The following is a 24,235-nucleotide window of genomic DNA, read 5'->3' as shown; positions in this document are numbered from 1 at the left end:
GTCCCCGGAGCGCTGCAGGTGCGGCTGCGGCGCCCCGGCTGCGTGCGGCTGTCCCGTGCGCGTCCCGGCAGCAGGGCAAGCCCGAAGCCGGCGGGGCCGGGTCGCTGCCCGCCTCCTGCGGGCGGCACCGGCGCGGCGGCCGCGGACAGCGCCGGGAGCGGCCGCGGACAGCGCCGGGAGCGGCCGCGTCCCCTCACGGTCCGGGCGCCGCCGCTCCCTCCGCGCGCCCCTCACCGCGACCTTCCGGCTGCGGGGGCCGGGCGCCGGCGGCGGACGGACAGCTCCGCCGGCCAATCGGCGCTCGGAGCGGCGCGGGGCGCCCCGCCCCTCCAGCCGCGCGGCCCAATCAGAGGCGCGCCTGCGGGCCGGGGGCGGGACTTCCGCGGCCGGGGAGGCGGTTTTGTGTGTGCGAGCGCTGCGCGGTCCCGGCTCCCCGCGGGCGGCGGCGCTTGGGGGGCCCGGCCCGGCCCGAGCCGCGGGCAGCGCTGAGCGGCGGCGGCGGCGGGGGGGTCCCCTCCCCTGCCGTAGCGGGGGGCCCCCGCGGAGGCGGCGGGGTCCCCCCGAGGGCGCGGTAGTGACGGCGGCTCCGTCCCCGCAGTTGGTCCCCCGGTGGTCGGCTCCCCGCGCGGGGTGAGGGGCGGGCAGGTGGGCGATGAATGGGTTCAGCACCGAGGAGGACAGCCGGGATGGGCCGCCCCCCGCCCCCTTTTACGGCCAGAGCTGCTGCCTCATCGACGACGGGGACCGCTGCGTGCGCCCCGCCGGCAACGCGTCCTTCAGCAAGAGAATCCAGAAGAGCATCTCGCAGAAGAAGCTGAAGCTGGACATCGACAAAAGTGTGAGTGCGGCCTCGGCCGGGGCTGCGGGCGCTGCCGAGCCCCCCGGAGGGGCGGCCGGGCCGGCTGCGGGCGCCACCGCACTGCGGTGCCTCCGGGGAGACGCGGATCCGCCCGGCGAGCTGAGCTCCCGGGCGAGCGGGGCCGGGCGCGGCACACGCGGAGCTGCGGACCGCGCTCGCCCATCCTCAGCGCTACAGCTCGGGATAACGGGGAGGATCCTTAGCTCGGGATAAAGGGAAGGACGTGCCTGGCTGCACCCGGCCGTTCCCCCCGTGCAGAGCCGGCTTTTCCCTGTGGCACTGCCCGCCTGCTGAGGCATAACGTAGCTGAAGCCCCGAACGCCGTGCTGGGGAGGCGGGTGTGTGCAGGGAGGCAAAGGAGCGAGCTGTCCGTGCTTGGGAGGCAGGAGTGCTGTTCCCGTTGCGGTCTCGGCTTGGAAAGGCTGCTGCTGTCAGGTGAAAACAGCGCTGTGGTTGCTGCTTCAGTCAGGCGGCACTGACGTTACTTCTTTAATTGCGAAGAATTGGTGTTGTGGCGAAGCAGGTTAGAGACCGAGCTGGCAGTGAGCTGTGCTGCCTCTTCAGCAGGGTCTGTTCGCACACGGAGCAGCCCGGTTTGCTGCCTAATGACACTGACAGCTGTCAGCTCCAGATAGAAACGGGTTATTTGCCCGGCAGAGAAGAGCAGATCACAGAAGGAATTTCTCAGAAGTGACTTCGTTAACGGAATTCAGCTCTGCACGCTTTTTTTTTTTCGCCTGATCTGTAAAGATCAAAACCACTGAAAACAAAGCAAAAGCAAAAAAAAAATAGGTGAAGTTTTGAGTCAGTCTGTTTGGCAGCTCCCCCAGTTGGTTGGGTCCCTTCTGCACAGCCAAAATGCATCGTGTCACGGGAAAAGTGACTCAGTTTGAAACGTATTCTTGAAAACTAGAGCATTTCTCCCAGTTGTAGTTCTCAGCAGATTTGTCTAGTGGCGTAGTAATTTCTTGCATTTTAGAAATGAGTCTCTGTTGACAGATGCCAGGCTTTAGAAACAAAAAGGGGAAATCAGACTAGTACAGTCAGAACAAAGGGAAAGTGTAAAGCAGGCTGCATGGATGTAGGGTGCCTGTGTTATCTGAAGATACTTTGCCTTATAGACACCAAATAATTTTGATCATTTGAAGTCCTTTGTTTTGCTAACTCTAGTGAGATTATATTTGTTAAAAGGGAGGTTCCATTGCTGAACAAGCAATAGGAAGGAGGCTATTCTGCATTTGGTCTGTTTGTTTTAGTTGAGGTGATCAGCTCAAGTTTTATTTGTCAAGGTTTTGAAACACTTGCCTTAATAATCCTCTGTATTATTCAAGCCAGAAAGTTCACAAGAATTGAATAGAATAATACATGTTTTGGTAGATACCTGCTAGTAAGTCCTGAAATAAATGCACTTCCTCCAGACAAGCACCCATCTTTTTTCCTGACAGATGATTGCAGCCATAAAAAACAAATTTATTATCTGTAGAGGTTCAATTCAGCTGAAGCTTGAGTTCTTTGTTTTCTTTACTTTTAGCCTTTGTAAGGTAAGTTATCTCTGAATAAAGAGTGTGATATCAGGGCTGGATTTAAGATTAGAAATTCCTTGATGTCAGTCGGTCACGCCAGTCTTGAGAGATGCACCTGACACTGGTGTCAAAGTGGCTGCTGTTGAATGCTGTTTCACCGTATCTTTTTTGATTGCTTTTTCACCACTTCTGGTTCTCAGGTGAGGCATCTGTATATCTGTGATTTTCACAAGAACTTCATTCAAAGTGTTCGGAACAAAAGGAAGAGGAAGACGAGCGATGATGGAGGTGACTCTCCTGAGCACGACACGGATGTTCCAGAGGTTTGTGGGCTGCTTTACCAGTTCTTAGCATGTTGAAGTTTCACTTAGATGTTCTCATACATCAAAAAATAGTTATATTTTAAATTGCAAGGCCATTGAAGCTGCTGTGGAGTTACTTTCACTTTTCCAGGAAGAGATTTTTCTGACGTGTGGTGTCCTAATTTTCTTCATTCCCCTATGAGTTCTTTGCCCATGTAAAGTTTTCTATAAAAAGAGGTGTGATAAGGTAACTTCACAGCTTAGTGTATGTACAGTTAAAATTGTATTTGATACTATTTTTTTAAGGCTAAAAATAAGTTATTTTTCATGGTGTCTCATGCCCCTACATAATTCCTTATTAATGAGTATGCATCATTTTGCAAATACACTACAGAATTCAATAGGTCACTCTCTTTGATTGGGTATTTGATACCCATGGATATTGAGCTGCTCCAGATATTTGCATATATGGTATTTTTTAGCACTATTTAAAACTACCTTTAAATAGTTTGTGACACATTTTTATTTTCAGGAGATAGGCCTGGGGGAAGTTTTCTGTGCTAGAGAACTTTCTCTGTGCCACTGCGCTGCGCTTGCTTCAGTGATGTTTCTGGTACTGTTGACATGGCAAAAGTTGTGCAGAGGTGATGTTCAGAGAAGCAGAGCATGGCCACAGTCAGCAGAGCCCTCTGCTGGAATTGCCAACCCTATTGGCAAAAAGCTGTTTATTTCTGAAATTAAAAAAAAAAAAAAAAAGAAGCCACCCAGATTCATTTTGCCAGCAAAGCTGTGTCTTGGTGCAAAGCTGGTGCACACACCTCCTGTGTGGAGGTGTTGAAAGAGTAGCAAGTTTTTGGTATGGGTTTTTTTTTTTAAGATAACCTGACCTTTTGTTATCACTGTTCATGTTTCCATTCTGCAAGCCTCTCCATCAAAACTTTCCTGTTCAAGCTTTGCAGTAGTTGCCAGGGTGATTGCTGAAGACCCAGTTGGCATCTAAAAATGTTGGTGCTGTAGAGCACACAGAGTATTTGGTGACTGAAACCTGATGGATGCACGTCACCCAGATGAACAGGGAACTCTGCACCGTGTCAGTTTTAATGTCACTTCCCTCTCAGTTTTCAGCAGAGATTCCTTTTGTCTTTGAAACTTGGCATTTCCCACATGATCTTCATCTTCCCTGCTGTAACCTCACCACCACCCCCTTTGCTTCTAAACTGTGCACTTCCTATTTAAGTATTTGAATTTCATTTCATCTCTGTACTCTGTTTTATGTCACAAGCCGTTTGTTCAGTGCCTGCTAAATTGTTATTTCATGTGTGAGCTTTTTAAACCTTGTGGGAACAAAAGGTTCCCCTTTGCTTGGAGGTTGCAGAGGTGTAATTGAGAGCAGAAATTGGCCAGCAATTCTGTTGACAGCATGTGAACCAGAACAAAAATTTCTATTTCCCTGAGGCTATTTTGGTCTTTTAGCATTAACAAATACAAAATATACTTAGGTTTGTCAGTAAGACAAGCCAGTGTGGTTCTGAATGCAAGCAAGGAGAAGTCCTGTTGAGGAGGAAGCAGTTATTTTTAGATATTTTTAGATAAAATAACTACTCATAGAAACTAAAGGTAGTGCTCATGCCCTCTTCTCTCCATCACTTCCAGGTTGACTTGTTCCAGCTCCAAGTGAACACCCTGCGACGTTACAAGAGACATTATAAATTGCAGACTAGGCCTGGACTCAACAAGGCTCAGCTTGCAGAAGTAAGTGAGGACAGAGGTGGTGTTATCTCTGTTACAAGAAAACTTTTTATCTCCTCTGTTCCAGGGCACCTTTTGTGGGCACTCACACCTGTGTGACTCACTGGTATGGACCAAGTGCCCACTGAAAGGTTTCAGAGAGTGATGCCAGCAGAAAGCTGCCTGCTTGCTTTCAAACCTGGGACAGGCACGGGCACTGGCTGTTAAAAGCCTGTTTTAGTAACTTGTTTGTCTCTGCTTCCTCTCCCACCTTTTTCATAGTCCCAGTTGGTGCCCTTTAGGGAACAGAAACAGGACCCAGTTTTTGGGTGTTACCTGGGGATGGCTGCTCAGCTGAAACTCAGACTTAACCCAATAACCGTCTCCCTAAGTGCTCCTGTTAGTTTTTCTTTCCTCACAGGCACTTGAACTCATTGGAATTGCTTATTATTAAAGGCAGCATCACTGTCCATGGATTCAGATTCTTTATTTCCCTCCCTTGTCCTCATGATTCTGTGTTACAAAAGGCTTTTTTCTTAAGGGCCTCTGCTGCTTTCTCACCATATGGGCTATTTGTTCAGAAAGAACTCTCTGTATCTCTCTGGTATTTGGGTGAGTTGTGCTTGCTTTGCTTCTGCTCTGCTTTCTTTCCTGACTTGATCTGAAGCCTTGCTGTGGGAAAAATCTTCTCTAAACTTGAAAAAAACTCTAGTAGTTACTGATTAGTATTGAGGTTGATTTTGTAAGCTGTGGCTTTCACAACTCAGGTGTCTGGTTTGCTTTTACTTTTGCTTTAAAGAACAAAAACCTGACAGACCAAGAAAAATCAGCAAGACACTGTCTTTCTTTCAAAGTCAACCAGGGAGTGAGTATATAGAATATAGAGAATGTGCAGTGTAGGGCATGTAAGAGTAAGTTGAACAAAGTAGGGTGGGGTTGTTCCTCATTAGCAGTCCTGATTTGTTATATTTTAACTAACCAATTCATGTCTGTCAGCTGCCTCCTGCCATGAAGGACTGCCTGCTTAAGGAATTTACCATGACTGTACCCAAGAGGAAAGTAAAGATCAATTACTCTGCAGGTGGAAAATAAAGGGAGCCTAACTTAAAGCTGACACAACTTAAAGCTTCCCGTGAAGCCTGAGCAGCTTTAACTCTATGCTGGATCCTCATCCAGCTCCCATGCTTGAATCAATGCTGCCTGAGGCTCTTACACTCCTCATGCTATCCCACTGTAAGGGAAACTCAAGCTTCCATAAATGTCCTTGGAGTGACTTATTGCTCAACCTGCATCAGAATCCTGTTCTAGAGCTGTGTTGGGTACCAAAAAAAGAATTTCTTCCATGTGAGAAGCAGCTCCAGCATGTTTTCTACATCCACTTTCTGAGGAAAAATAGCTAATGTTTCAGGGCTTATGCTACTGTCAGAGAGGGGTAGCCCTAACCAAACCCTAACCCTCCCATCGAAAATTCTCTGATGTTCCTTTCAGTGAAAACTTAAGAGTCCAGAGGAAATAATTTTGGAAAAATCTTTGCTACACCTGGTTCACACAGCCAAGTGCTGCAGTGTTTCTGACACTCTCCTTCAAAACACGGTGGTGCAGGGAAAACCCACTCGCCAAATAATCTCAGCACAAAATGTTGCTGAGGAGAAGCTGTGCTGCTTTGGCAGGAGGACGTTCTGGCTTCCAAATTCCTCTTGTAGGTTGGCTGCAAATCCTGCTGACATAGCAAGGCTATGCTATGTTCATACACACATTCCAGCTGTAAAGAGAGAGGGAGGTAAATGAGGACTGACATTTGGAATTGGTGCATGTCTCACTCAAAGGATAATGTGCTCAGTGGCCATAAAATCGTTTTTGGAAAGTGAAGAGAAACCCTGTTCTGATTATTTCTAGTTTTTAATTTCAGCATTTGTGTCTCTTTACCTGTTGTTCTTCTAGACTGTCAGTCGTCATTTCAGGAATATTCCAGTGAATGAGAAGGAGACACTTGCATATTTCATCTACATGGTGAAGAACAATAAGAGCAGGCTGGACCAGAAATCAGAAGGCAGCAAACAACTTGACTGAAGATTAACAAGGCTTGGAATAAGAGAGACCTTGAAGGAACAGGTGGTATTGTGCATTTTAGGTTTATAAAAACTGTTAAAAGTATATTGTAAATTTTTTTTAAAATGCAGTGTCTGAATGACAGAAAAAAATATAGACATTCTAATGAGGAGTATTTCAAAACATGTGCCCAGCATGTTTCCGAAGACTTCTTCCCCTCATTTCAAAGTCATATTGGAATAAAGAAAAGAGGATAATGGGCAAACCAAATGAATCTGTAGAACTGTGGAGTTTGTCAACTTGCTGTTTTAAACCATTTCTGGAAATCTACATCTCAGTGCAGTTCAAATGCCAGATGGAATTGTTTTCACTGAATTCAGGCTGCATCCCAAACCACCATGCAGTTTGTCTTGGTACAGGACTGGAAGAGCAGCAGAGATAAAATTCATTATCAAGGTGCATGGGTCAGAAGTTTGTATGAAGCTTGTTGCTCACCTACACATGCTCTGTCTTGCCTTGAGTTAGTGCTTCAAGTCCCAAACTTCTACAAATGCTCCAGCTCACCAGATCTACTCCAGTGAATGCTACTTGACCAGTCTGAAATTGGTGGGGTTTTTTGCCATTTTTTTCCTCCCGACCCCATCTGACACAGATGCCAACCAACTCTCTGCAGTTTCTTTTCCAATTTCTTCCAAGAACTCACTAATTAAATTTTGTGTAAGCATTTAAAAATTTCTGCATTTCTCTGAATGTGGTATTAAGGCAAACACAACCTATTTGCTGTGTCTGATCATGTTGGTAGAAGTGCTTATTTAATTGATTTATGCATATTTCAGTGATGGTAAGTGAAACAATGGCTTGAGACATCAGTTTCTTAATTTCTGTGTCAGGTCAGTATCAGTCACAAGCAATGCACATTTTATACTGAATTTTTAGCAGGTGTCACAAAATTGCTATGTGCATTCAGGGGCTCTGTTTAGTATAAAGCAGATATATGGGTGAGGCACCATAACCAGGGCAGTGATCTGACTGGAGCATTTCATGATACATTTCATCTCCCTCTGCAATGGGCAAGAAGCATCAAAGCATTTGCCTTCCATGAACATTACATGTGCTTTCATTAGAGCTGTGTGAGTGAGGGTGGCACTGGTGCTCCCTGACAGGGCACTGTAGGAGGAGATCACCCTGATTTTATTTAAAGCCGAGGTGTCCTTAGAGATAATACAGTGATTATTTTGGCAAAAGGAGCTTTTAAAAGTGTTGGTCATGACTGACTGTTCTCCAGTGACCTCAAATTCTCTTCAGGGGAATCTCATGATTTAAAGCATCGCTCTGTTTCCTTGCTGTCCTGACCAGTGTCTCCATTCTGGTACAAGATGCCAAGACTCCACACAGAGAGGATATTCTTAACAAGCCTTAAGCAATGAAATGAACAGTAGAAAACTTGAGCTAGCATTTTGTAAATGGCAGGTTTTATTATTTCAAAACTGGATGAAGTTTTGTTTAAGAGCTAAACACACTGGTCATGGTCCCAGCTTAGTACTGCATTGTGTTTTGTAAGGCATGAAGGGTTCACTTAGTGAAGCTCTTGTTAAAGCTCTCCCAGGGTCTCTTTAAAATTGAAGTCACAGTTTAAAGCAAGTTCACATCACTCTGAATTGTTTGCTAATACTCCAAAAACATGTTCAACAAACTTCAGCATGTCTTAAGTCCTTTGTCATAGGCAGAAATACTCTGTTATGGTACATGTCCCATTTGTGACATCTTGGGAGTGTGATTATGTCAGCATTTCCTTGTTCAATTCTGTATGGATTTTTAGAATATCATACAAGAGAGAGGTTCAAGGAATGAGGAGAGAATGTCTTGTGTCAGTATTTCATGAATGTTTAAAAATTTCCTATTTGTGCTGGTCCTTTCCTTATTGAAAGGGTGGAGTAGTTCCCACATCAGTCAACATGATCTGGCTTCTCTCATTCAGGACAGATGGTTAGAAGGACACAATCTCTGACTGCATGCTAACCTTCAAAGTGCTCATGTAATCAGAGGATGTTACCAAGGGAAAATGAGTTTCTGAGTTGAGAGGGTTATGCCTCATAGTGATTGTTCCCCTCCAGTGGGCACTGGTGAGGCCACACCTCGAGTGCTGTGTTCAGTTCTGGTCCCCTCAATTCAGGAAGGACACTGAGGTGCTGAAGCAGGTCCAGAAAAGGGAAGCAAAGCTGGTGAAGGATCTGGAGCACAGATCCTGTGAGGAATAGCTGAGGGAGCTGGGGTTGCTCAGCCTGGAGAAGAGGAGGTTCAGGGGGCACCTTCGCATTCTCTGCAACTCCCTGACAGGAGGGTGGAGCCAGGTGGGGGCCAGGCAACCAGGGTCAGGACAAGGGGAAATTGCCTCAAGCTGCACCAGGAAAGTTGAGGTTGGACATTTGGAGGAATTTCTTCACAGAAAGGGTGATTAAATATGGGAATGGGCTGCCCAGGGAGGTGGTGGAGTCACTGTCCCTGGAGGTGTTTAAGGAAAGACTGGCACTTGGTGCCATGGTCTAATGGACACGGTGGTATTTGGTCATAGGTTGGACTCGATGATCTCAGAGGTCTTTTCCAACCTAATTGATTCTGTGATTCTGTGATTCTAGACCAAAACTGTAAAAATGTAGTTTGTTTGGGATTTACTTTTTTTTTTTTTTTTTGTGGTTGTATTTTATTTTGCTTTATTTTTAAGAGTAAATAAATCTGTTGGGGTGTTTTAGTAGCCAGCAGCAAAATTATTCTTTTCAAGGAAATATGGTGGCAGGTTCCATCTGTTCAGGTGTATTCACTGGAATGCTTTTGCGCCGAGGTGGTATCCAGGAAACTTTTCTTTTCTTTTTTTCCTGAAATAGTCAATTGATGTTAAATGTGATCCTTGCTGGTTTCACTTCTAAAGCAATTATACTTTTTTGAAGGAAAAAAAAATTCTTAGTGAAGTGTGATGATGAAGAGATGTTTACCAGCCATTAGCAGTTGTTTATAAGGTGGAAAGCTTGGAGGCAAGACACCAAAGAAACAGAAGAATCTTTGGCTGTCAGACCCCATGGCCTTATAAACCCCTTGCAAATGCCTTATTACCTTGTTCTCAACTTAGCTAGAGCAAAACACCTTGAGCAACAGAAAGCTGATGGTCTTGTTGGAAGGGTCAGCCACTTGCTGGCTCCCGTGCTATGAACTGAAACCACACGTCAATTCAGTAGCAATATCCATGTTCAGGGTGCCTGTGATTCTTGAAAAGCATTTAGTGTCTAATAACCAGAAAACGCAACAATGCAATTGTCCTTGTGTACGATACCGTGCTGTGTGTTCGATTCCTTATGCTGCATGCCAAGTTTTAAAAAAAAAAAAAAAAAAAAGACTTTCCAACTTTTTATTTTAAATGGCAAATTAAATGTGTTTGAACCTCACACTTGTGAAGCCATGAGGTGGGACATTTTCTCAGCACTTTTAGATGGGACTTGTTGGAAAGGTGTAAGACCCAAATCGCTTTGGCTGGTATGATATTTTTTTTTGCATTTTGCTTTTCACAGATGGGCCTTAAATTCTGTCTAGCTTTGAACCATGGAGCACAAGCCTTGGGGGCATGGAGGATGACCAGATGTCATCTTCTATTTTTAATAGTGGAAGCTTATTTCTTACAAGCCTGCATAGGTGACATTCACCCTGGGGCAGAGGAATTGTCTCTGAAGGTCTCTGGCCATTATATAGACTAATGCAATTCCGTAGCCTAGCTCAATTCTCATTGCAGAGTTCCATTAACTTAATTAGAGTTCTGAATAGATCCAAAGCCATTAGTATGCAATCCAAATAATGCAGAAACATCTCTTCTGGGGTTAATTTCATCCTGTATGCTGACCCTCTGCTCACTTCAAGGGAAGAAGAAGAAATCATTGCTGGTAGTTACTGGCTTGAGCTCAACTCAGGGGAGTTGGAAGCATGCAAAGACTCAAGTCAGTAGCAGCCTGATGGCTGAAAAGTGCAAACACATCCAGGGAGGCTCTGTCAGAATGCAGTTTTCAAAATTCCATAATCTGAAAGATTATTGTTTATCAACCTGAAGTAAACTATTGCAGGAAAATTAACGTTTCTTTTGCCAGGCACTTTAGATGCACAGCCTGATAAAAGCAGAGCTTTGTACCACTTCTCTCCAGTGTTCTGGTGTCCCAGTTTTCCTTAGAAATGTGGCTGTAAACCACTGGATACCCCAGGGTGCAAGAATTGACCAGAACATGTCAAGCCTGGCATTTCAAGTGAGTCTAAAGTGCAAGCTGGGTTCAGAGAGGCTTTGAACACAAGAGCTGAAATAATCTACAGTAAATGGGAGTTTTCATGTGGGTCATGATGGCACAGGGAGGATGAAGCAGGACATGGCCCACAGGGAGACTGAACAAAACACTTCCACAGCAGCAGCAGCAGCGTGGAGGGAGATTTGTTCTGTGTCAACGCTTGTGATGGATGTTTTATGAGAGGGGGAGGAGGGTGAGCTGTGCACTTTACATCTTTTGGTTGAGCCAAATGTAAATACCAATGGGAGATCTTCAGCAGGAGCTGCAGTTGGAGAGGAGAGGAGGGGTCTGCTGAGGGACTCTTTGTTTAAGTTTGCAGATTGCTGGACTTCCTGGAGCACTAGAGTCACTTTGTCTCTACAGTTCAGAAATGTGGGTAATACAAGGTGGCCTCCCTTCCAAAAGGAGTCCTTGTGCTGCCCAGAGTAAGGACAGAAAGTCCCAAAGGTGAAGGAATGTTACTGATGCCTCACTCCTCGTGTCACTGATGCCCTTTAACCATCTCTAGCTTATCAAGTTAGGGAGTTCTCATTTTCCACTTCCAAAGTGCAAATGAACTGTTAGGATGTAAGATACTCCTTGCACTTTTCACAGCTATCCCTGGTCTCCTATTTTTGACTTGCTTGTGAATACAGCTGTTTGGGATGAACTAAATGCTTGAACAAAATGTGGGGAGAGGAGGAGGCTCCTGCTTTAAACCTGAACTTCCCTTGCAAGCAGCTCTGCAGGCCATCCTGTACATCAGCAGGCTCCAGGAGCCTCTGGCTTACCTGAGCCTTACCAGGGCTGGGTTTACTCCTGTCCTACCCACACCTCTGCTCCACAGCTATTGCAGGGGAGGTGGGTAGCAGGTAACTTGCAGAATGGTTTGGAGTCTTTTGGCAGGCTTACTGGGAGAGAAAACTGTGTTCCCTCTTCTGTTTCTGGCCTCCATGTGTTGTGCTGATCTTATGCCAAATGTTTTGGACACCTTGTATTTTTAACTGTGTAATATAGCTGTGTATTGTTAAAGCAACTTAGTAACTTATAGCAAAAACTGTAGAACTCATTTCTCTGAGGTGTAGGAAATGTCCTGCTTCCACTGTGTATGAGACTTTAACTCTGTACTGTCTGACAAAGATAAAATTCTGAATTTCACTTTAATAAATGATCTATCCTAGCAACCAGGCCCACATTCCCTTGTTTGCCTTTCTGCCCTCAGCACCAGATGGTTCCAGAGCCAAGGGAGTCGTGCTTTGTGTGAATGTTTTGTGCCTTTTCCCACTGCCTTTTCCCACCCACCTCCCCAGGGCTGAAAACACTGCAGCCATGGAGCAGAGAGTGGCACTGCTCAGTGGGAATGCCAGGCCTGCAGCAGAAATCTCAGGTGATGGGATATTTTCTGACAAACCCATGTGGGTTGCACAGGTGCAATTCATGGAGTCTTTTGAATGCAACAAAAATACAAACTTGCAAGAAAGATGGAGGCTGTTGAAGAGCCACGTGCCCTTGCATTTTGGGGAGTGTTGGGCTTTTCTGTGATGGGAATTCCTCCCCTCCTGCATCACGAAGAGTCTGTCAAGTGCAGCTTCTTATTTGATTCATGTTTCCTATTGAATCTTCTTTATGTCTAGTTCAGCCCTGTGCTTCTGCTCCTTCCTCAGGCACATCCTTGGCTTCATTTCATGCATGATTTATAGCTCCTGTTGTCCAGAGTTAAACCTGCATGCCCACTTGACAAAGTGGGCACTGCTCCAGGGCAGTAATGACATGGATTATCCCAGCATTCAAGATCCTTACTCATAAAATGCTTTGTTTCAGTTCTTTTGCTGATATTCCTCCTGACCATCAGCCTTATAAGCAAAGGTGCCTCATTTTTTTGCTACACTGAGGAAGCAAGTGAAAAAAAAACTGGGATTTGATTACTTGTTTGCATGAACTCTGTCATATTTTTAAAGACTCTGCTGGCACTGTTTGAGTTGTGCTTTTAGCCTTGATTTTTAGCCAGAAAAGAGGCTATAGTGTAGCATTTCACATACTTGGTTCTCACAGAGGAGGATGATCAGATGTCAAAAGCTTTGCACCCAAAACAGATCCTGGTGTCCCCAGTGCCTGCCTTTGTGGATGTGTCCGAGGCCTTAATGAACCAGGACAATTTTGGAACGTGCTGCTGTGCTACAGGAGGTTCCTGCCTCGGGGAGCTCTCAGTTGAGGAAGACAAGACCAGAGATGACACCAGTGGGCACCAGGGGTGGATCACATCACACAGCCTGTGTGCTGTCAAGGGTTTTTCGGAGATGTCAGGAGAGAGTCTTCAGGGGAGGATAAGGGCAGCATACCCCAGTGGAAGGAGAAGACTGTGTCATTTGCATTCCCAAATTGATGACTGGGGGCTCTTCTGCCAGTGATGAGGAAAGGCAGTAGGGCTAAAGGAGGACAGCTTTAAGGAGCAACCTGTTGTGCAGGTGCTGACTTTAGTACAAGAGGGTATAATGCAGCCTTGTGATAGAAATAACCTGCCAGTTAATCTGTTATTTGTATAGAGTAATGAATGATGCTACTTCATCTCATGTTTGCTCCCTGCCAAGAAACCCACAGAAGATTTCAAGCTCGAAAGCAAGGCGGAATCTGCTCAGTCTTTTGAACACATTCACACTGAGGAAGAAAGGAGCCGGCGGGCCGAGAGCTGCGCGTCCCTCCCGGCCCTGCGGCTGCCGGGCGAGGGCAGTGTTAGCTCGGGGAGCCGGAGGGGGATCCCCCGAGCCCGGGGCAGCTGACCCGGCCGTGTCCCCATCCCGAGGATGCTTCCCTGGCAGGAGCTGCCTGTGCCTGTCAGAGACCGGAAGCAGGATTGTGCTGTGCTGGGATGTGGGGATCATAAAAATGGTTTGTTTGGGTTTTGAGGGTTTTTTTTTTTTTCCTGCTTGGACATTGAAATTGAACACGTCCGATCCGCTGCGTGAGCCGTCCCGTGGCCTCCTTGCAGCCTTGATGGAAACCAGGCATTGCTTCCCTGCTCCCCAGCAGAAAGGGCAGCGCAGAGGACCAGGGAAATATGTGAATGTGGATTTAATGGTTTTGTGTCTTAGAGATGTGGCCGTGCAGGAGGAGTGTGGGGGAGAGACACTCAAGAGTTTGCTTGCTTGCTTTTTTTTTTTTTTTTTCCCCTTTAAATTTCTCCTCTATCCAATAAGGAATAATTATACAGCTCCACCAGCACTCACTCTCACTTTGCCAGGAGATTTCACATCTCGTATCCTTTCAAGCAGTGCTAGCTTCTTCCCTAAGTACCTGAAAACCCCTCAGTGTGCTTTTACTTAATTGCCTTTTGAACTTTCTCCAAGATCTGTTCCCTTTAGGTGTTGCAGGAAGTACTCCATGATCACCCCAGCACCTTCAGCAGGAACATCTTGGTGCTGTGGGGAAGAGGGAGCTGTCAGGTAGCTGGGGTGGCTCTTCTGCTTCTCCTGCCACAGACATGGACTGCCAGAGAGCATAGTGGTGGGCACCCCATAAACCCCCTGTCTCTTCCTGGCCTTCACAGCTGCGTGGGCAAAGCCTGCTGTATCCAGCTCCTTTGCACCTCACTTTGGTGTCTGGGTTCTCAGCAGCTCCTGCACCCAGCCCAGCAGCCATGGCCTGGGAGGAAGCCCAGGTGAGCAGAGAAGGGAATTTCAGGGTTCCTAACTCACTCCTAACTCCTTCCCATGTCTCAGTTTGAGAAGGAGCTCCTGGCCATGGCAGTTAAACCAGCCTGCACTGGCCCCTGCTTTCCCCTCAGCTGCTCCTGAAGGTCAGTCACAGGCCATGACAATTTTGTCAAGGTAGCTGCAGTTTGAGGGGGAAAAAAATGCTTTTCCTCTCAATCCCTCAGCTTTGAGCTGCTGGTGATGCCATAAATTGCCTTACTTCTCTGGTTACTGCAAAGCCTTTCAGGGTGGCCAGGACATGAATTCCTCACAGAAAAGAAGAAGCAGGGGGAAAGGAAACAGCAAGAAGGGCCTTCCCTGCCTTGGGGATCTGTCACAAGGGCTCAGTGAGGCTCCAAGCATGTGCTGTAGCTCTGCAATCTGCTCTTGGGTAACTGCCTCTCACTCCCCTCTCACCAGTGCACATCTTCCTCCCAGCCTGTGCCTCTCACTCGTGTTCCAGCAGCTCCATCTGGCTCCTTGGCCCCTCTGATCAGCTCCTCCTCGTGGAGCTGCAGGACCTCCAGGTTTTTTACTGCACTTCAGCTCTGGAGTAACCAGCACAGACAGAGCTCGTCCAGCATCACAGGGCTGTGGCAGAGCTGCTGAGCAAAGTGCCTGGATGGTTGCACCCCCTGCCCTGAGCTGCACAGCACCAGTCCTCTGCCAGTCCTTCCATCCTGGGCCTTAAATCCAGCTGTGCATGAGACACAAGTGGGGTGCTGTGCCACTCCACACCACCCACCCTCACCTGAGCGCTCTGCTGAGGTATCGTGGGAGATCATTGGGAAATTGGCAGCAAAGCGTCAGCACTGCCACAGGAGGTGTTTGCTGTGGGGGTTGCTCCAGCACTGAGCAGGGTAAGAACAGGTAATTCTGCAGAAAGCTGTAGATCTCCCAGTCCTCTGCTCTGGAGAAAGAGCCTCCATGGAGTAAAGGAGCAACGCAGGTTGGCTTTGGAGAGGTATGGATGATGAGTTTGTCCATTGTTTAAAGGAAAAGCTGGCCCAAGGTGCAGGGTTCTTGGTCTTTTCCCAGCAAAGGCAGCTGCATGGAATAATTTACCCTGGGCAGAGCTCAATGCAAGCAGAGCCATACAGGAACTGCCACAGGAGTGAAAACTCAGAGACTTTGGATTTGGTTTAGAAAATAAAATAAAAGCAAGAAGGTTTTAAAAAGTTAATGTTCATCTACCTTGTGGCTGCAGAATCCTCCCGTGCTTGGACATCATTCCTACAGCTGAGGATTAAAAAGGCATCATCCCTTTGGATGGGTCTGGGCTCACATGACTCCGGGAGCGTGGAGATTTGAGGAAGAACTATTGAATGTCGTGAACTTTGCAGCTGGGCGGGGCCTCGGTTGGGCAGAAAAGTTTCCCACCTGAGCAGTGCTCCCAGGAGCCAGCCTGACTTAGGAGCCAGCAACTAACCCGAGAGGCTCCGAGTGTTGGGAGAGGATCAAAAAGCTCCTCTGGCAGTAAATCTTTCACCTGCCATGTGACTCACTGGGGCTTGTGGCCATTCCTCCGAGGTCGGCCCCGGGTCAGGATTTCTCCTGTCTCTTTAGCCCCCAAATCTGCAGATTTTTGTCTTATCTTTGACGCCATCTTGACACCGAAAACAAATTATGGCCCAATTACCCTTACTCAGAGGGGCTGGGGCCACCTTAAACGGCCACAACTCCCAGGCGCTTCCTTAAGAGCGGTAATTAGGGGGGCGTGGGGAGGGGGCAACAACTGGGGGTACCCCTGGCATGGGGCTGCCCTTGCTCCCCTGTTTGCCAAGGCAGGAGGGGACATCCCATGCAGCCCCTGCTATCCTATCCATCCCATCCTATCCCCTTCTGTCCCGTCCCGTCCCTGCCGCACCTTCGGGCTCCGCAGAGGCGAGCAGAGGTGGGGCTCCCTGCCCCAGCCCCCCCAGCCCTGTGTCACCCAGAGGTGACCTGTGCCTGGCCAGCCCAGAGGGGCCCCGGGAGCAGCCCCGGCCCTGGCCGTGACCTTCGGGACGACCTCGAGCGCGTCCCTGCCCGGGCTGGGGACCGGCCGTGCCTCTCACTCCAGGCCGGGACATTTCCCTGCTCACCCCGAGAAACGCGGGACAGCAGCATCGCGGCTGAACCGCCCTAACAACCGACCTGAAACTTCTAAACATTGTTTTTCTTCCCATCTTTCAGTGTCGTTACACTGTCTTCTCCTCTGCTCTGTCCCTAGGCATTTGTTTGCCCAGGCTTGTGCTGTCTGCCTGAACCCAGCAGCTGTTTTGGGAACTGGCAAATCCAGCCTGCAGCCTGGACAGTGCTCATGGGTGATCGGGTGGCTGGGTCTGGGTGTTTCTTTCTCCTCCTTTTATTTTTCTTTTTTTCTTTTTTTTTTTTCTTTTTTTTTCTTTTTTTTTTTTTTTTTTTTTGTCAGATTGGTATTTTATTTGGCTCCATCCTGTCTACCGAGCTGTCCAGTGTAACCCTTCCCTTGCTGCTTCTGAGATAAGAATAGGCTCCCCCGAGATCAGATAAACAGGCCCATAAATACCTACAACAACAAGAAGCGGGGGCTGGGCTTGGCAGGAAAGAAGGGGGGGAGAAGTCAAAAAAGGAGCCATTCCTTTGCGTGCCAAACCAGAGGTGCAGAGCGAGGGGAGAGAAGCACCCGACAGCCTCCTCACCCACAGCATTGCCCCCTTGGCCAGGCAGGGCTGGCAGCAGGGTGCCCTGCCGTGCCCCTCGTGCCTGGATTCCAGCGGCAGGGAACCTGGCACGTAAGATGCTGCCCCGGGGCCGAGCGATCCCGGCGTGCGTGCTCCTCTGCCCGGGCAGCAGCCGGCCCCGCCTGCGTGCCCCGAGCCAGCTGCTTCCCAACGGCATCAAGTTCACGGCAGGGTCGAGCCGCAGGTATGTGCAGGGCCATGTCCCCTAACCGATGAGCTAGGCACTTCGATAGCCAAAAACGCAAAGCTGGTGGCCAAACCGTTCTTCCGGAGAGTTCTGGTGCCGGCGGCACCGGGAGCGCTGCCGGGACGCCGCTGCCAGCCGTGGCTCGCTGCCGGAGGATGGGAGGCTGTCCCTGGGCAGGGCTCCCATCCCCCTGCAGCTCCTCTTCCTCTGGGGGTGAAGGGCGACCCCATCCTAGGCTGGAACAGGCGCTGAGCTGGAAGCTCGTGTCCCGTCCCGGAGCCGAGCTGGGGACGGAGCTGGCTGCTGGCAGTGCAGCCCTTCCAAAGCGTCCTGGGGAGCGGGGAAGCCCGAGGCTGCAGGACGTGTTTAGTGGTTTTTTTTCCCCCTTTCTTCCCCCAAACGCTGAGCCACTACCTCACAGGAAAACTCCTTTGCTGGGCAGGGAAATCCTCTGCAGCCGTGGAAACAGAGAGCGCTTTCACTTGGAAAATCCTGAGAAACGGGAGGCTGGCACTGGGAATACCTTCCTCAGCAGGTACCACCACCAGAAACCTGTGGTAAGAAAAGAAAAAATCCTGCGGATGCAGGTAGAACATCGCCCTGGCTGTGCAGGGTGCCCCTTCCCAGAAGCAAAACTGGAAACACACAGGGTAAAAACCAGCGGAGGTTTCTGGTGGGGTGAAAGGTGCGCAGCCAGAGTGATGTACCGTGGTGTGCCGGCACCGGGGACACGATTCCCGTGCAGAGTCACCTTTGTGTCACAGCAGAGCAAGTCCCGAGTCCCCACTTAACCCTTTCCCTCATCGCTGCCGAAGGGCAGCCCCGTTTGGTGCTGGATGGATACACGGATACCGGCTGGCACATATGAACAGGACTGCGGACACATTTATGGGGTGCTGGATTGCAGTGTTAGTGACAGCTTGGGAGCTTTCCCATAAGAATCCAGCCTTTAGGAGACTCTGAAACTTAGACATAAAATATGATCTCTGAGGCTTTCTGTACGTTTTCTTTTTTTTCTTTTTCCCTTTTTCCCCCCTTTGAACGCATTCGAGTATAGGAGTGCCCTACTCTACTTCACTCATGGAAGTGATATCATGCTAAAGCTCTTACACCTCAAACGAAAAAGTACCACTGCGGGCGAGCGTTGCTCTTCTCTGGCAGTCAATTTTCATCCCAGCCTCGCTCAAAGGGATCAGAAAATAGATCAGGGGAAGGGAAGGCAGCCGTGCAGCGGCTCCGGAGCGAGGCTGCTTCGCGCAGCCAGATTCTTCTTCGTCGAGAGTTAATTACACTGGCTGCACTCCACAATGTTTGTGTGTCCCTCCGTCTGTATTTGTACACATGCACAAAGTGGCTATAAAACCCAAGCCGGTTCCCCACTGGTGAGCTGGGCTATTCTTGGTGTGTACAAATTGATCAATGTGTCCGTATTTTACAGACGTTGCATCATTATTTCTATACCTTTAGTCGCAATCAAAAGCTTGGTTTCAAACAAAAAATGTAAACGTCCCTGCTGTGAGCCCTCAGATTAGCCCTAGAATAATGTACACATTTCCCCGTGCTGTTTTTCTTCGCCCCAAGCAGCCACCCGAGTATCAGGGTTTATCCCGGTGTCTCTGGGAGCGGCAGCGTGGGCAGGATCAGGCTCTGAGCCCCCGCACACACGTCTGGGAACTCTTTGGTAAGAGCAGCGTGTGTGCACAGTGGTGGGGATTTGGCTTTAATTATTAAGGATTATTAAGGATTTGTGCCTGAGTGGTGACAGAATTTGGACTGCGTTAGCGTTGCTGTGTCTGAGGCTGGTGGCATCCATCGTGTTCGGATGGCGAGGAGGGGACGCTGCTCCTTCGAAATGCGGCCGAGGCAGCGCCTGGCAGGGGATCCCTGTGAGAAAGTGCTGCCGGTGCCAGAGCCGGCCGGGCTGCCCCGGCAGGACAGGGGAGCCGAGCCCGGCGCTCTGCGTGGCAGCAACAAAACCTGGGACTCCACAGCTCTGTGCTGCCATCCAGAAGCTGAAAAGGGCTGATCCTGCCATCCTTCCCCATGCCAAATACGAGTCCAGTCCCTCCAGCTGGGCTTCTGGGGAGGGAAGGGAAGGGGTGGTAGGGCAGGGGCAGAGTCCGTGCCTCGGAGGAGGTCGCGGGGACGTTTGCGGAGCTCCACCAGCTCCTGCGGTGAGCAAGGACGGCACAAACATGTCTCAAAGGATCCCGAGCTCCCCAAGGAGGAATTCCCTCACATGGATCGGCCCCACAGCAGAATCCCTGACTTCAGGGATGTCTTTAATCCCGCAGCACCCCTGTGGACAGTGCAGGGGACCCGGCCAGAGCAGCGCGATTGCCGGAACAGGGGAAAGCAGAGGGCTCGGACCCGAGGCCGTTTGCATAAAGTTTAAATTTTATTTTATTAAAATTTTTTTAGCTATTCAGTTTTAAATACGTGGTGTGGCGCGCTCGGTCCCTCGGGAAGTGGTCATGCAGATCTGAGGTAGAAAACCCGGCACAGGAGTGTTCCCAAATGCACCTCTAGGTAGTTTCACCGCAGCCACACGTCGGTCAGGCAGCGGAAGGGGAGAGGGGGTCGGGGGCTCGTATTTACAACAGCAAAAGGATCGAACCGCTCCAGTCCGGCCCGGCAGGGCAGGAGCCGCCGATCGCTGCTGGCAGCGGGAAGGAGAAACGATTACTGCAACTGCGGGAAGGCGGCAGGGGGAAAGGGCCCGGCTGGTCCCCGCTGCCGACGAGGCGGGCAGGACCGAGCCCGCAAAGCGCTCTCGCCTCTCTCCCGCGGAGCATCGCCCGGGCGGGGGGCAGCCGGGCCGGCTCCCCGTGTCCTGCGCCTGGATGGGCTCCGGGGCCGGGCTGGGCTCTCTCCGATATTGCACATGGAGGGGCGGGCGGGGAGGGCCATCGGGGCGGCGGGGCAGCTCTCAGGGGTTCAGTTCCAGAGCCCAGACCTGCTGGGGCCAACCCGTCCGGCCCTTCAGCTTCTTCTCGCCGTGACCCAGAGGCTGCGAATAGACCTCGGGCTGCTGCGGGAGAGGAGATGGGGAGAGGAGGGAGAAAGGAGCGGTCAGGAACGGAGCGGGGTCCCGGGCCGCCCGCCCGCCCCTTGCGCCCGCCGCAGGGCTGCGGCCGGGCCCCGCAGCTCCGAGCGGCTTTGCCAGCCCGAGGACAAAGAGGGGCTTTGGAGGTCCCCACCCCGCCACCCGCCCGCTGCAGCACGGGCAGAAGCGGCCACCCTTGCTCCGAATCGCTCCTGCGCCCGCTCGTCCCGGGAGAGGTGAAGGACAGGCCGGGAGAAGCTCCTGCCAGTCCCGGACCCGGGGGCTGACCCCTCGCGGAAAGTGCTCGGAAGCACGGGCTGGCTATTTTTCGACGAGTTTCCCTTCACAGATTTGTTAGTTATTACTATTATTATTGTTGCTGTTGTTATTGCGCTGGGGAAAAAAGGCTTCAGCGAGGCCGGGACATTTTAGAGAATTTCTCCTCCCCAGTCCCGGGGTTTATCCCCCCGCTCCGGGCCCACGGAGATCAGGGACGCATGTCCCCATCCACCACTTACCGTCTCCCTTTTCCTCTTGTTCTCCCTGCCGTCCGCCTTCTTGAGCTCGGCTTTGAAGCCCTCGGTGTCCCCGGGCTGGCTGTCCTTGGCCAGCACCTCCATCAGGTAGGCGATGTAGCTGGTGGCCAGGCGCAGGGTCTTGATTTTGGAGAGCTTGGTGTCGGCGGGCACGTTGGGGATGCACTCGCGGAGCTCGGCGAAGGCGCTGTTGATGCTCTCCGTCCTCCGCCGCTCCTTCTTGGGTCCCCCGACACCTTTTCGCCGTCCCAGGCGGCCGCTGAGAGCCTCCAGCCGCCCCGGGCCGGCCGGGCCGTACTCGGCGGGGCCGTAGTTCGGGCTCTGCCCGGCGAGCTCGGGGGTCGCCTCGGCCGGGTTGAGCACCCAGCCGGGGAAGTAGGCGCGCTCCTGGTGGCACCGCGCCGCCGGCCCGAAGAGGAAGGGGTCGTGCAGCATGTGGTGGTGGTGGTGGTGGTGGTGGTGGTGGTGATGCTGGTAGCCCCCCACCAGGTTCATGATCCGCTCCGCTGGCCCCGGGGGCCGCTCAGCAGCGCTCCATGGCCGGGCGGGAGGCGCTCCCCGCCGGGCGGGCGCGGCGGGCTGCGGGGAGCGCGGCTCCGGTGGCGGAGGCGGCTGTGGGGTTTGGGGTGGGGTGGACGGGGTTTGGGGATTTGGGTTAGTTGTTTGGGGTTTTTTTAACCCCTTCTGGAGCCTCCCGACCCTGCCTTTATATAGGCCCGCGGCGCCCCCGCCGTGGAGCCAATGGGCAGGGGAGGATGCGCGGAGGCCCCGGGGGGAGCGAAGCGGCGGAGGGGGCGTGCGCCGCGCTCCGGGCTCCGGGCTCGGGCTCACACCTCCGCCGCTCGCCCTCGGTGCCGCCCGCCCCTCGCTGTCAGGAAGAAGGGGGTGAGGAAGAACCGAGGGGCACCCACCCCGTCCCGGAGCGCTCCGAGCCCCCCGAGAGCCGCCGCGCCCGGCCGGGGAGGAGAGCCGGCAGCGGGGCGGGGGAGCCGCGGCTGCCCGGACCTCCGACGGCCGGGCCGGGAGAGCAGTGCGGGATGCTCGGGGCCGCACTCGGAGCCGGGGGATGGGGAGAAAAGGGGGAAAAGTATCGGAATGAGGCGGGCTGGGCACCCCTGCGGCTGGGGCTGGCAGGGATGGGGTGTGGGCTCCCTCCATACACACGGGGCTCCTGGCCCACGCCTGCGTTGCACAGCTGCACAGGGATGTGCACTGCACGTGTGTGCAGCACATGCCCACGCTGTGCAATGCACGCTGCACAAATCCACACTGCACTTGTGTTGGTTACACCATGCACTGCTGCTCTCACCTACGTACTGCACGCGTTGCCCACACGCACCACAAAGATGCTGCGTGCACCACACAGCTTCTGTGCTGTACACGCACTCCACAAACACGTTACATATGCACCCATATATGTTACATACACCAGCAGCACGGATGTGCCACGTGCACCATGTCTTTGTAAGTATATGACACACATACGTGTGGCACACGGACAGCTATGACACACATGGTTTATAAGCACACGTGTGTGCTGCTCGCCCGTGTACAGACTCTGCATAGATACATAAATATATAAAAATTATACTGCCCATGCACACTATTGTATTTACAATAGGGAGCTGGGGACCTGCCCTGCATTTTCCCATCCCAGCCTGGCCACGAAAGGGCCGGGGGGGACATGCTGGGGTTGGGATCTTGTACTTCACCACAGCCCCAAACCCAAGCTCAGGGTGGGGCCTGAAGTGGACAGCAGCACATCCTGCTGGCCTCTGCACCCATGGGTGACAGATCCCCAGGACGATGTCTCCCAGAGCCAGGGCTTCACCCCCAGCCCCGCTGGGCGACACTGGGGCTGACCCCTGCTCTTGCCGCGGTGCTGCAGTGAGGACGGGCTGGGCACGGCAGCGCTGGTCACAGCACGGCGGGGCAGGAAGGGGCTTTGGGCCCGAGGTATGTTAGCGATTAACGGCGCTTTCCAGCGATTCATCTTGCAGCGGAGGGTGGAAACGTTGGAGGGTTGTTTGCAGGCGCTTGTATTAATCATCCGGGCTAACACACCATTAACGTCCTCCTGCATTTTAAAGATGACAAATTTTATTTGACTTCTCTCAATCACGGTTCCCGGGCGGATTCGGGAGCCACTTAAATGCCTCGGATTTTCCATCGTTAGTTGTTACAAGGCGAGCTGCAAAGGCAGGAGGCTGGGGGGGCCGGGGCAGGGTGCGAGCAGGTCTCCGGTTCTGCCGGGCTGGGGGGGAGCGGCCGTGCCGGATCTGCCCAGCTTTGTTCCCCCCTGCTTTGTTCTCAGCTGCTGCAAAGACCCCGCTTCCCCACCCCCTTTAAACAAGCGCCCTGCAAACATTTGCTAGTGATTACTCTCCTGTTGGAGCCAGGATTGGGTAGGGCGTCGTGTCCCTGATTTTCTCCAAAACAGCCGTGGTTGGGTGGGATCCCTGAGCCCGGCTCAGAGCTGATGGCAGCCAGTGCCCACCTGGGAGAAGTTCAGGGGACCCCACTTCATGCCTCACCCCTCTATGCTGGTAGAGCATCACCTGTGGAGCCCTGCTCCTCTTACAAACCACCCAGGCTTCTCAGTGAGCTTCTCCCCAGCCCTGCAAACTGCCAGGTTAGAGTCTGTGGCACCCAAGCCCATCTCTAGAAATACCTCACAAAAATACCCCTTTCATCCCCATAGCCCTGCATTGCACAGGCCACTTACAGCCACATCCAGCTGGGAGCTGTCACCTTGAGCCGTGCACCAGAGTCACCTCCAGCCTCCAGCTGCCAAGCCAGGTAAGTCCAGCCCAAGCCTGGGCATTATCTTGCTTAATCCACCCCCTGATGGAGATCCCTGGACCCCGCAGAATTTGGAAGTGCTCAGCTGAGCAAATAGTGGGACCAAAGAGTTGATTTTTCCTTTGGAAAATCATTCTAATCTTTGGTGTTTTAATAAAATAATAAAACCAGAGCCCTTTTCATGCCGACACCTCCTAAATCAAACCAGACTGCCTTTGTCATGGCGTCCAAATTTAGCACTTCTCAAACTTTTGGTGAGTTTCTTTAATTTCACATCTCCCCACTCGCATGAGGGAGAAAGCACGGAGCAGTTTGGATTAGGCGATTTATGGCTGGCATGGCAAGAGGAACCACGTTTCTCTCCATCTATTTGCCTTCAAATCCTTCCCAGGGAAAGATTCTTTGCCCTCATGGCCAGGTGATGGTGAGGGGGCCAATGCTGCATGTTGGCAGTGAGGTCATCCCAGGTCTCTGTGAACCCCAGCACCCCAAACTCAGCAGGGGCCACCAAGCC

General features: G+C 51.4%; 2 protein-coding genes across 2 annotated transcripts; one reads left to right on the top strand and one right to left on the bottom strand.

Moving 5' to 3' along the window:
• Positions 1-501: 501 nt before the first annotated feature.
• On the top strand, positions 502-11,940 carry SAP30L (SAP30 like). Its single transcript, XM_021552135.3, has 4 exons — positions 502-838; positions 2,583-2,705; positions 4,338-4,436; positions 6,354-11,940. The coding sequence occupies exons 1-4, from the start codon at positions 653-655 to the stop codon at positions 6,480-6,482; spliced, it is 537 nt and encodes a 178-aa protein (XP_021407810.1). The 5' UTR covers positions 502-652; the 3' UTR covers positions 6,483-11,940.
• Positions 11,941-20,266: 8,326 nt separating this feature from the next.
• HAND1 (heart and neural crest derivatives expressed 1) lies at positions 20,267-21,414 on the bottom strand. The gene is made up of 2 exons (XM_021552208.2): positions 20,902-21,414; positions 20,267-20,368 (listed from the first exon to the last, which is right to left on the bottom strand). The coding sequence occupies exons 1-2, from the start codon at positions 21,412-21,414 to the stop codon at positions 20,267-20,269; spliced, it is 615 nt and encodes a 204-aa protein (XP_021407883.2).
• Positions 21,415-24,235: the final 2,821 nt, after the last annotated feature.

Source organism: Lonchura striata, chromosome 15 (assembly GCF_046129695.1).
Source record: "Lonchura striata isolate bLonStr1 chromosome 15, bLonStr1.mat, whole genome shotgun sequence".
Taxonomy (NCBI): domain Eukaryota; kingdom Metazoa; phylum Chordata; class Aves; order Passeriformes; family Estrildidae; genus Lonchura; species Lonchura striata.
Note: the sequence above shows the minus strand (reverse complement) of the source record. Positions and strands in the feature narration are given on the sequence as shown.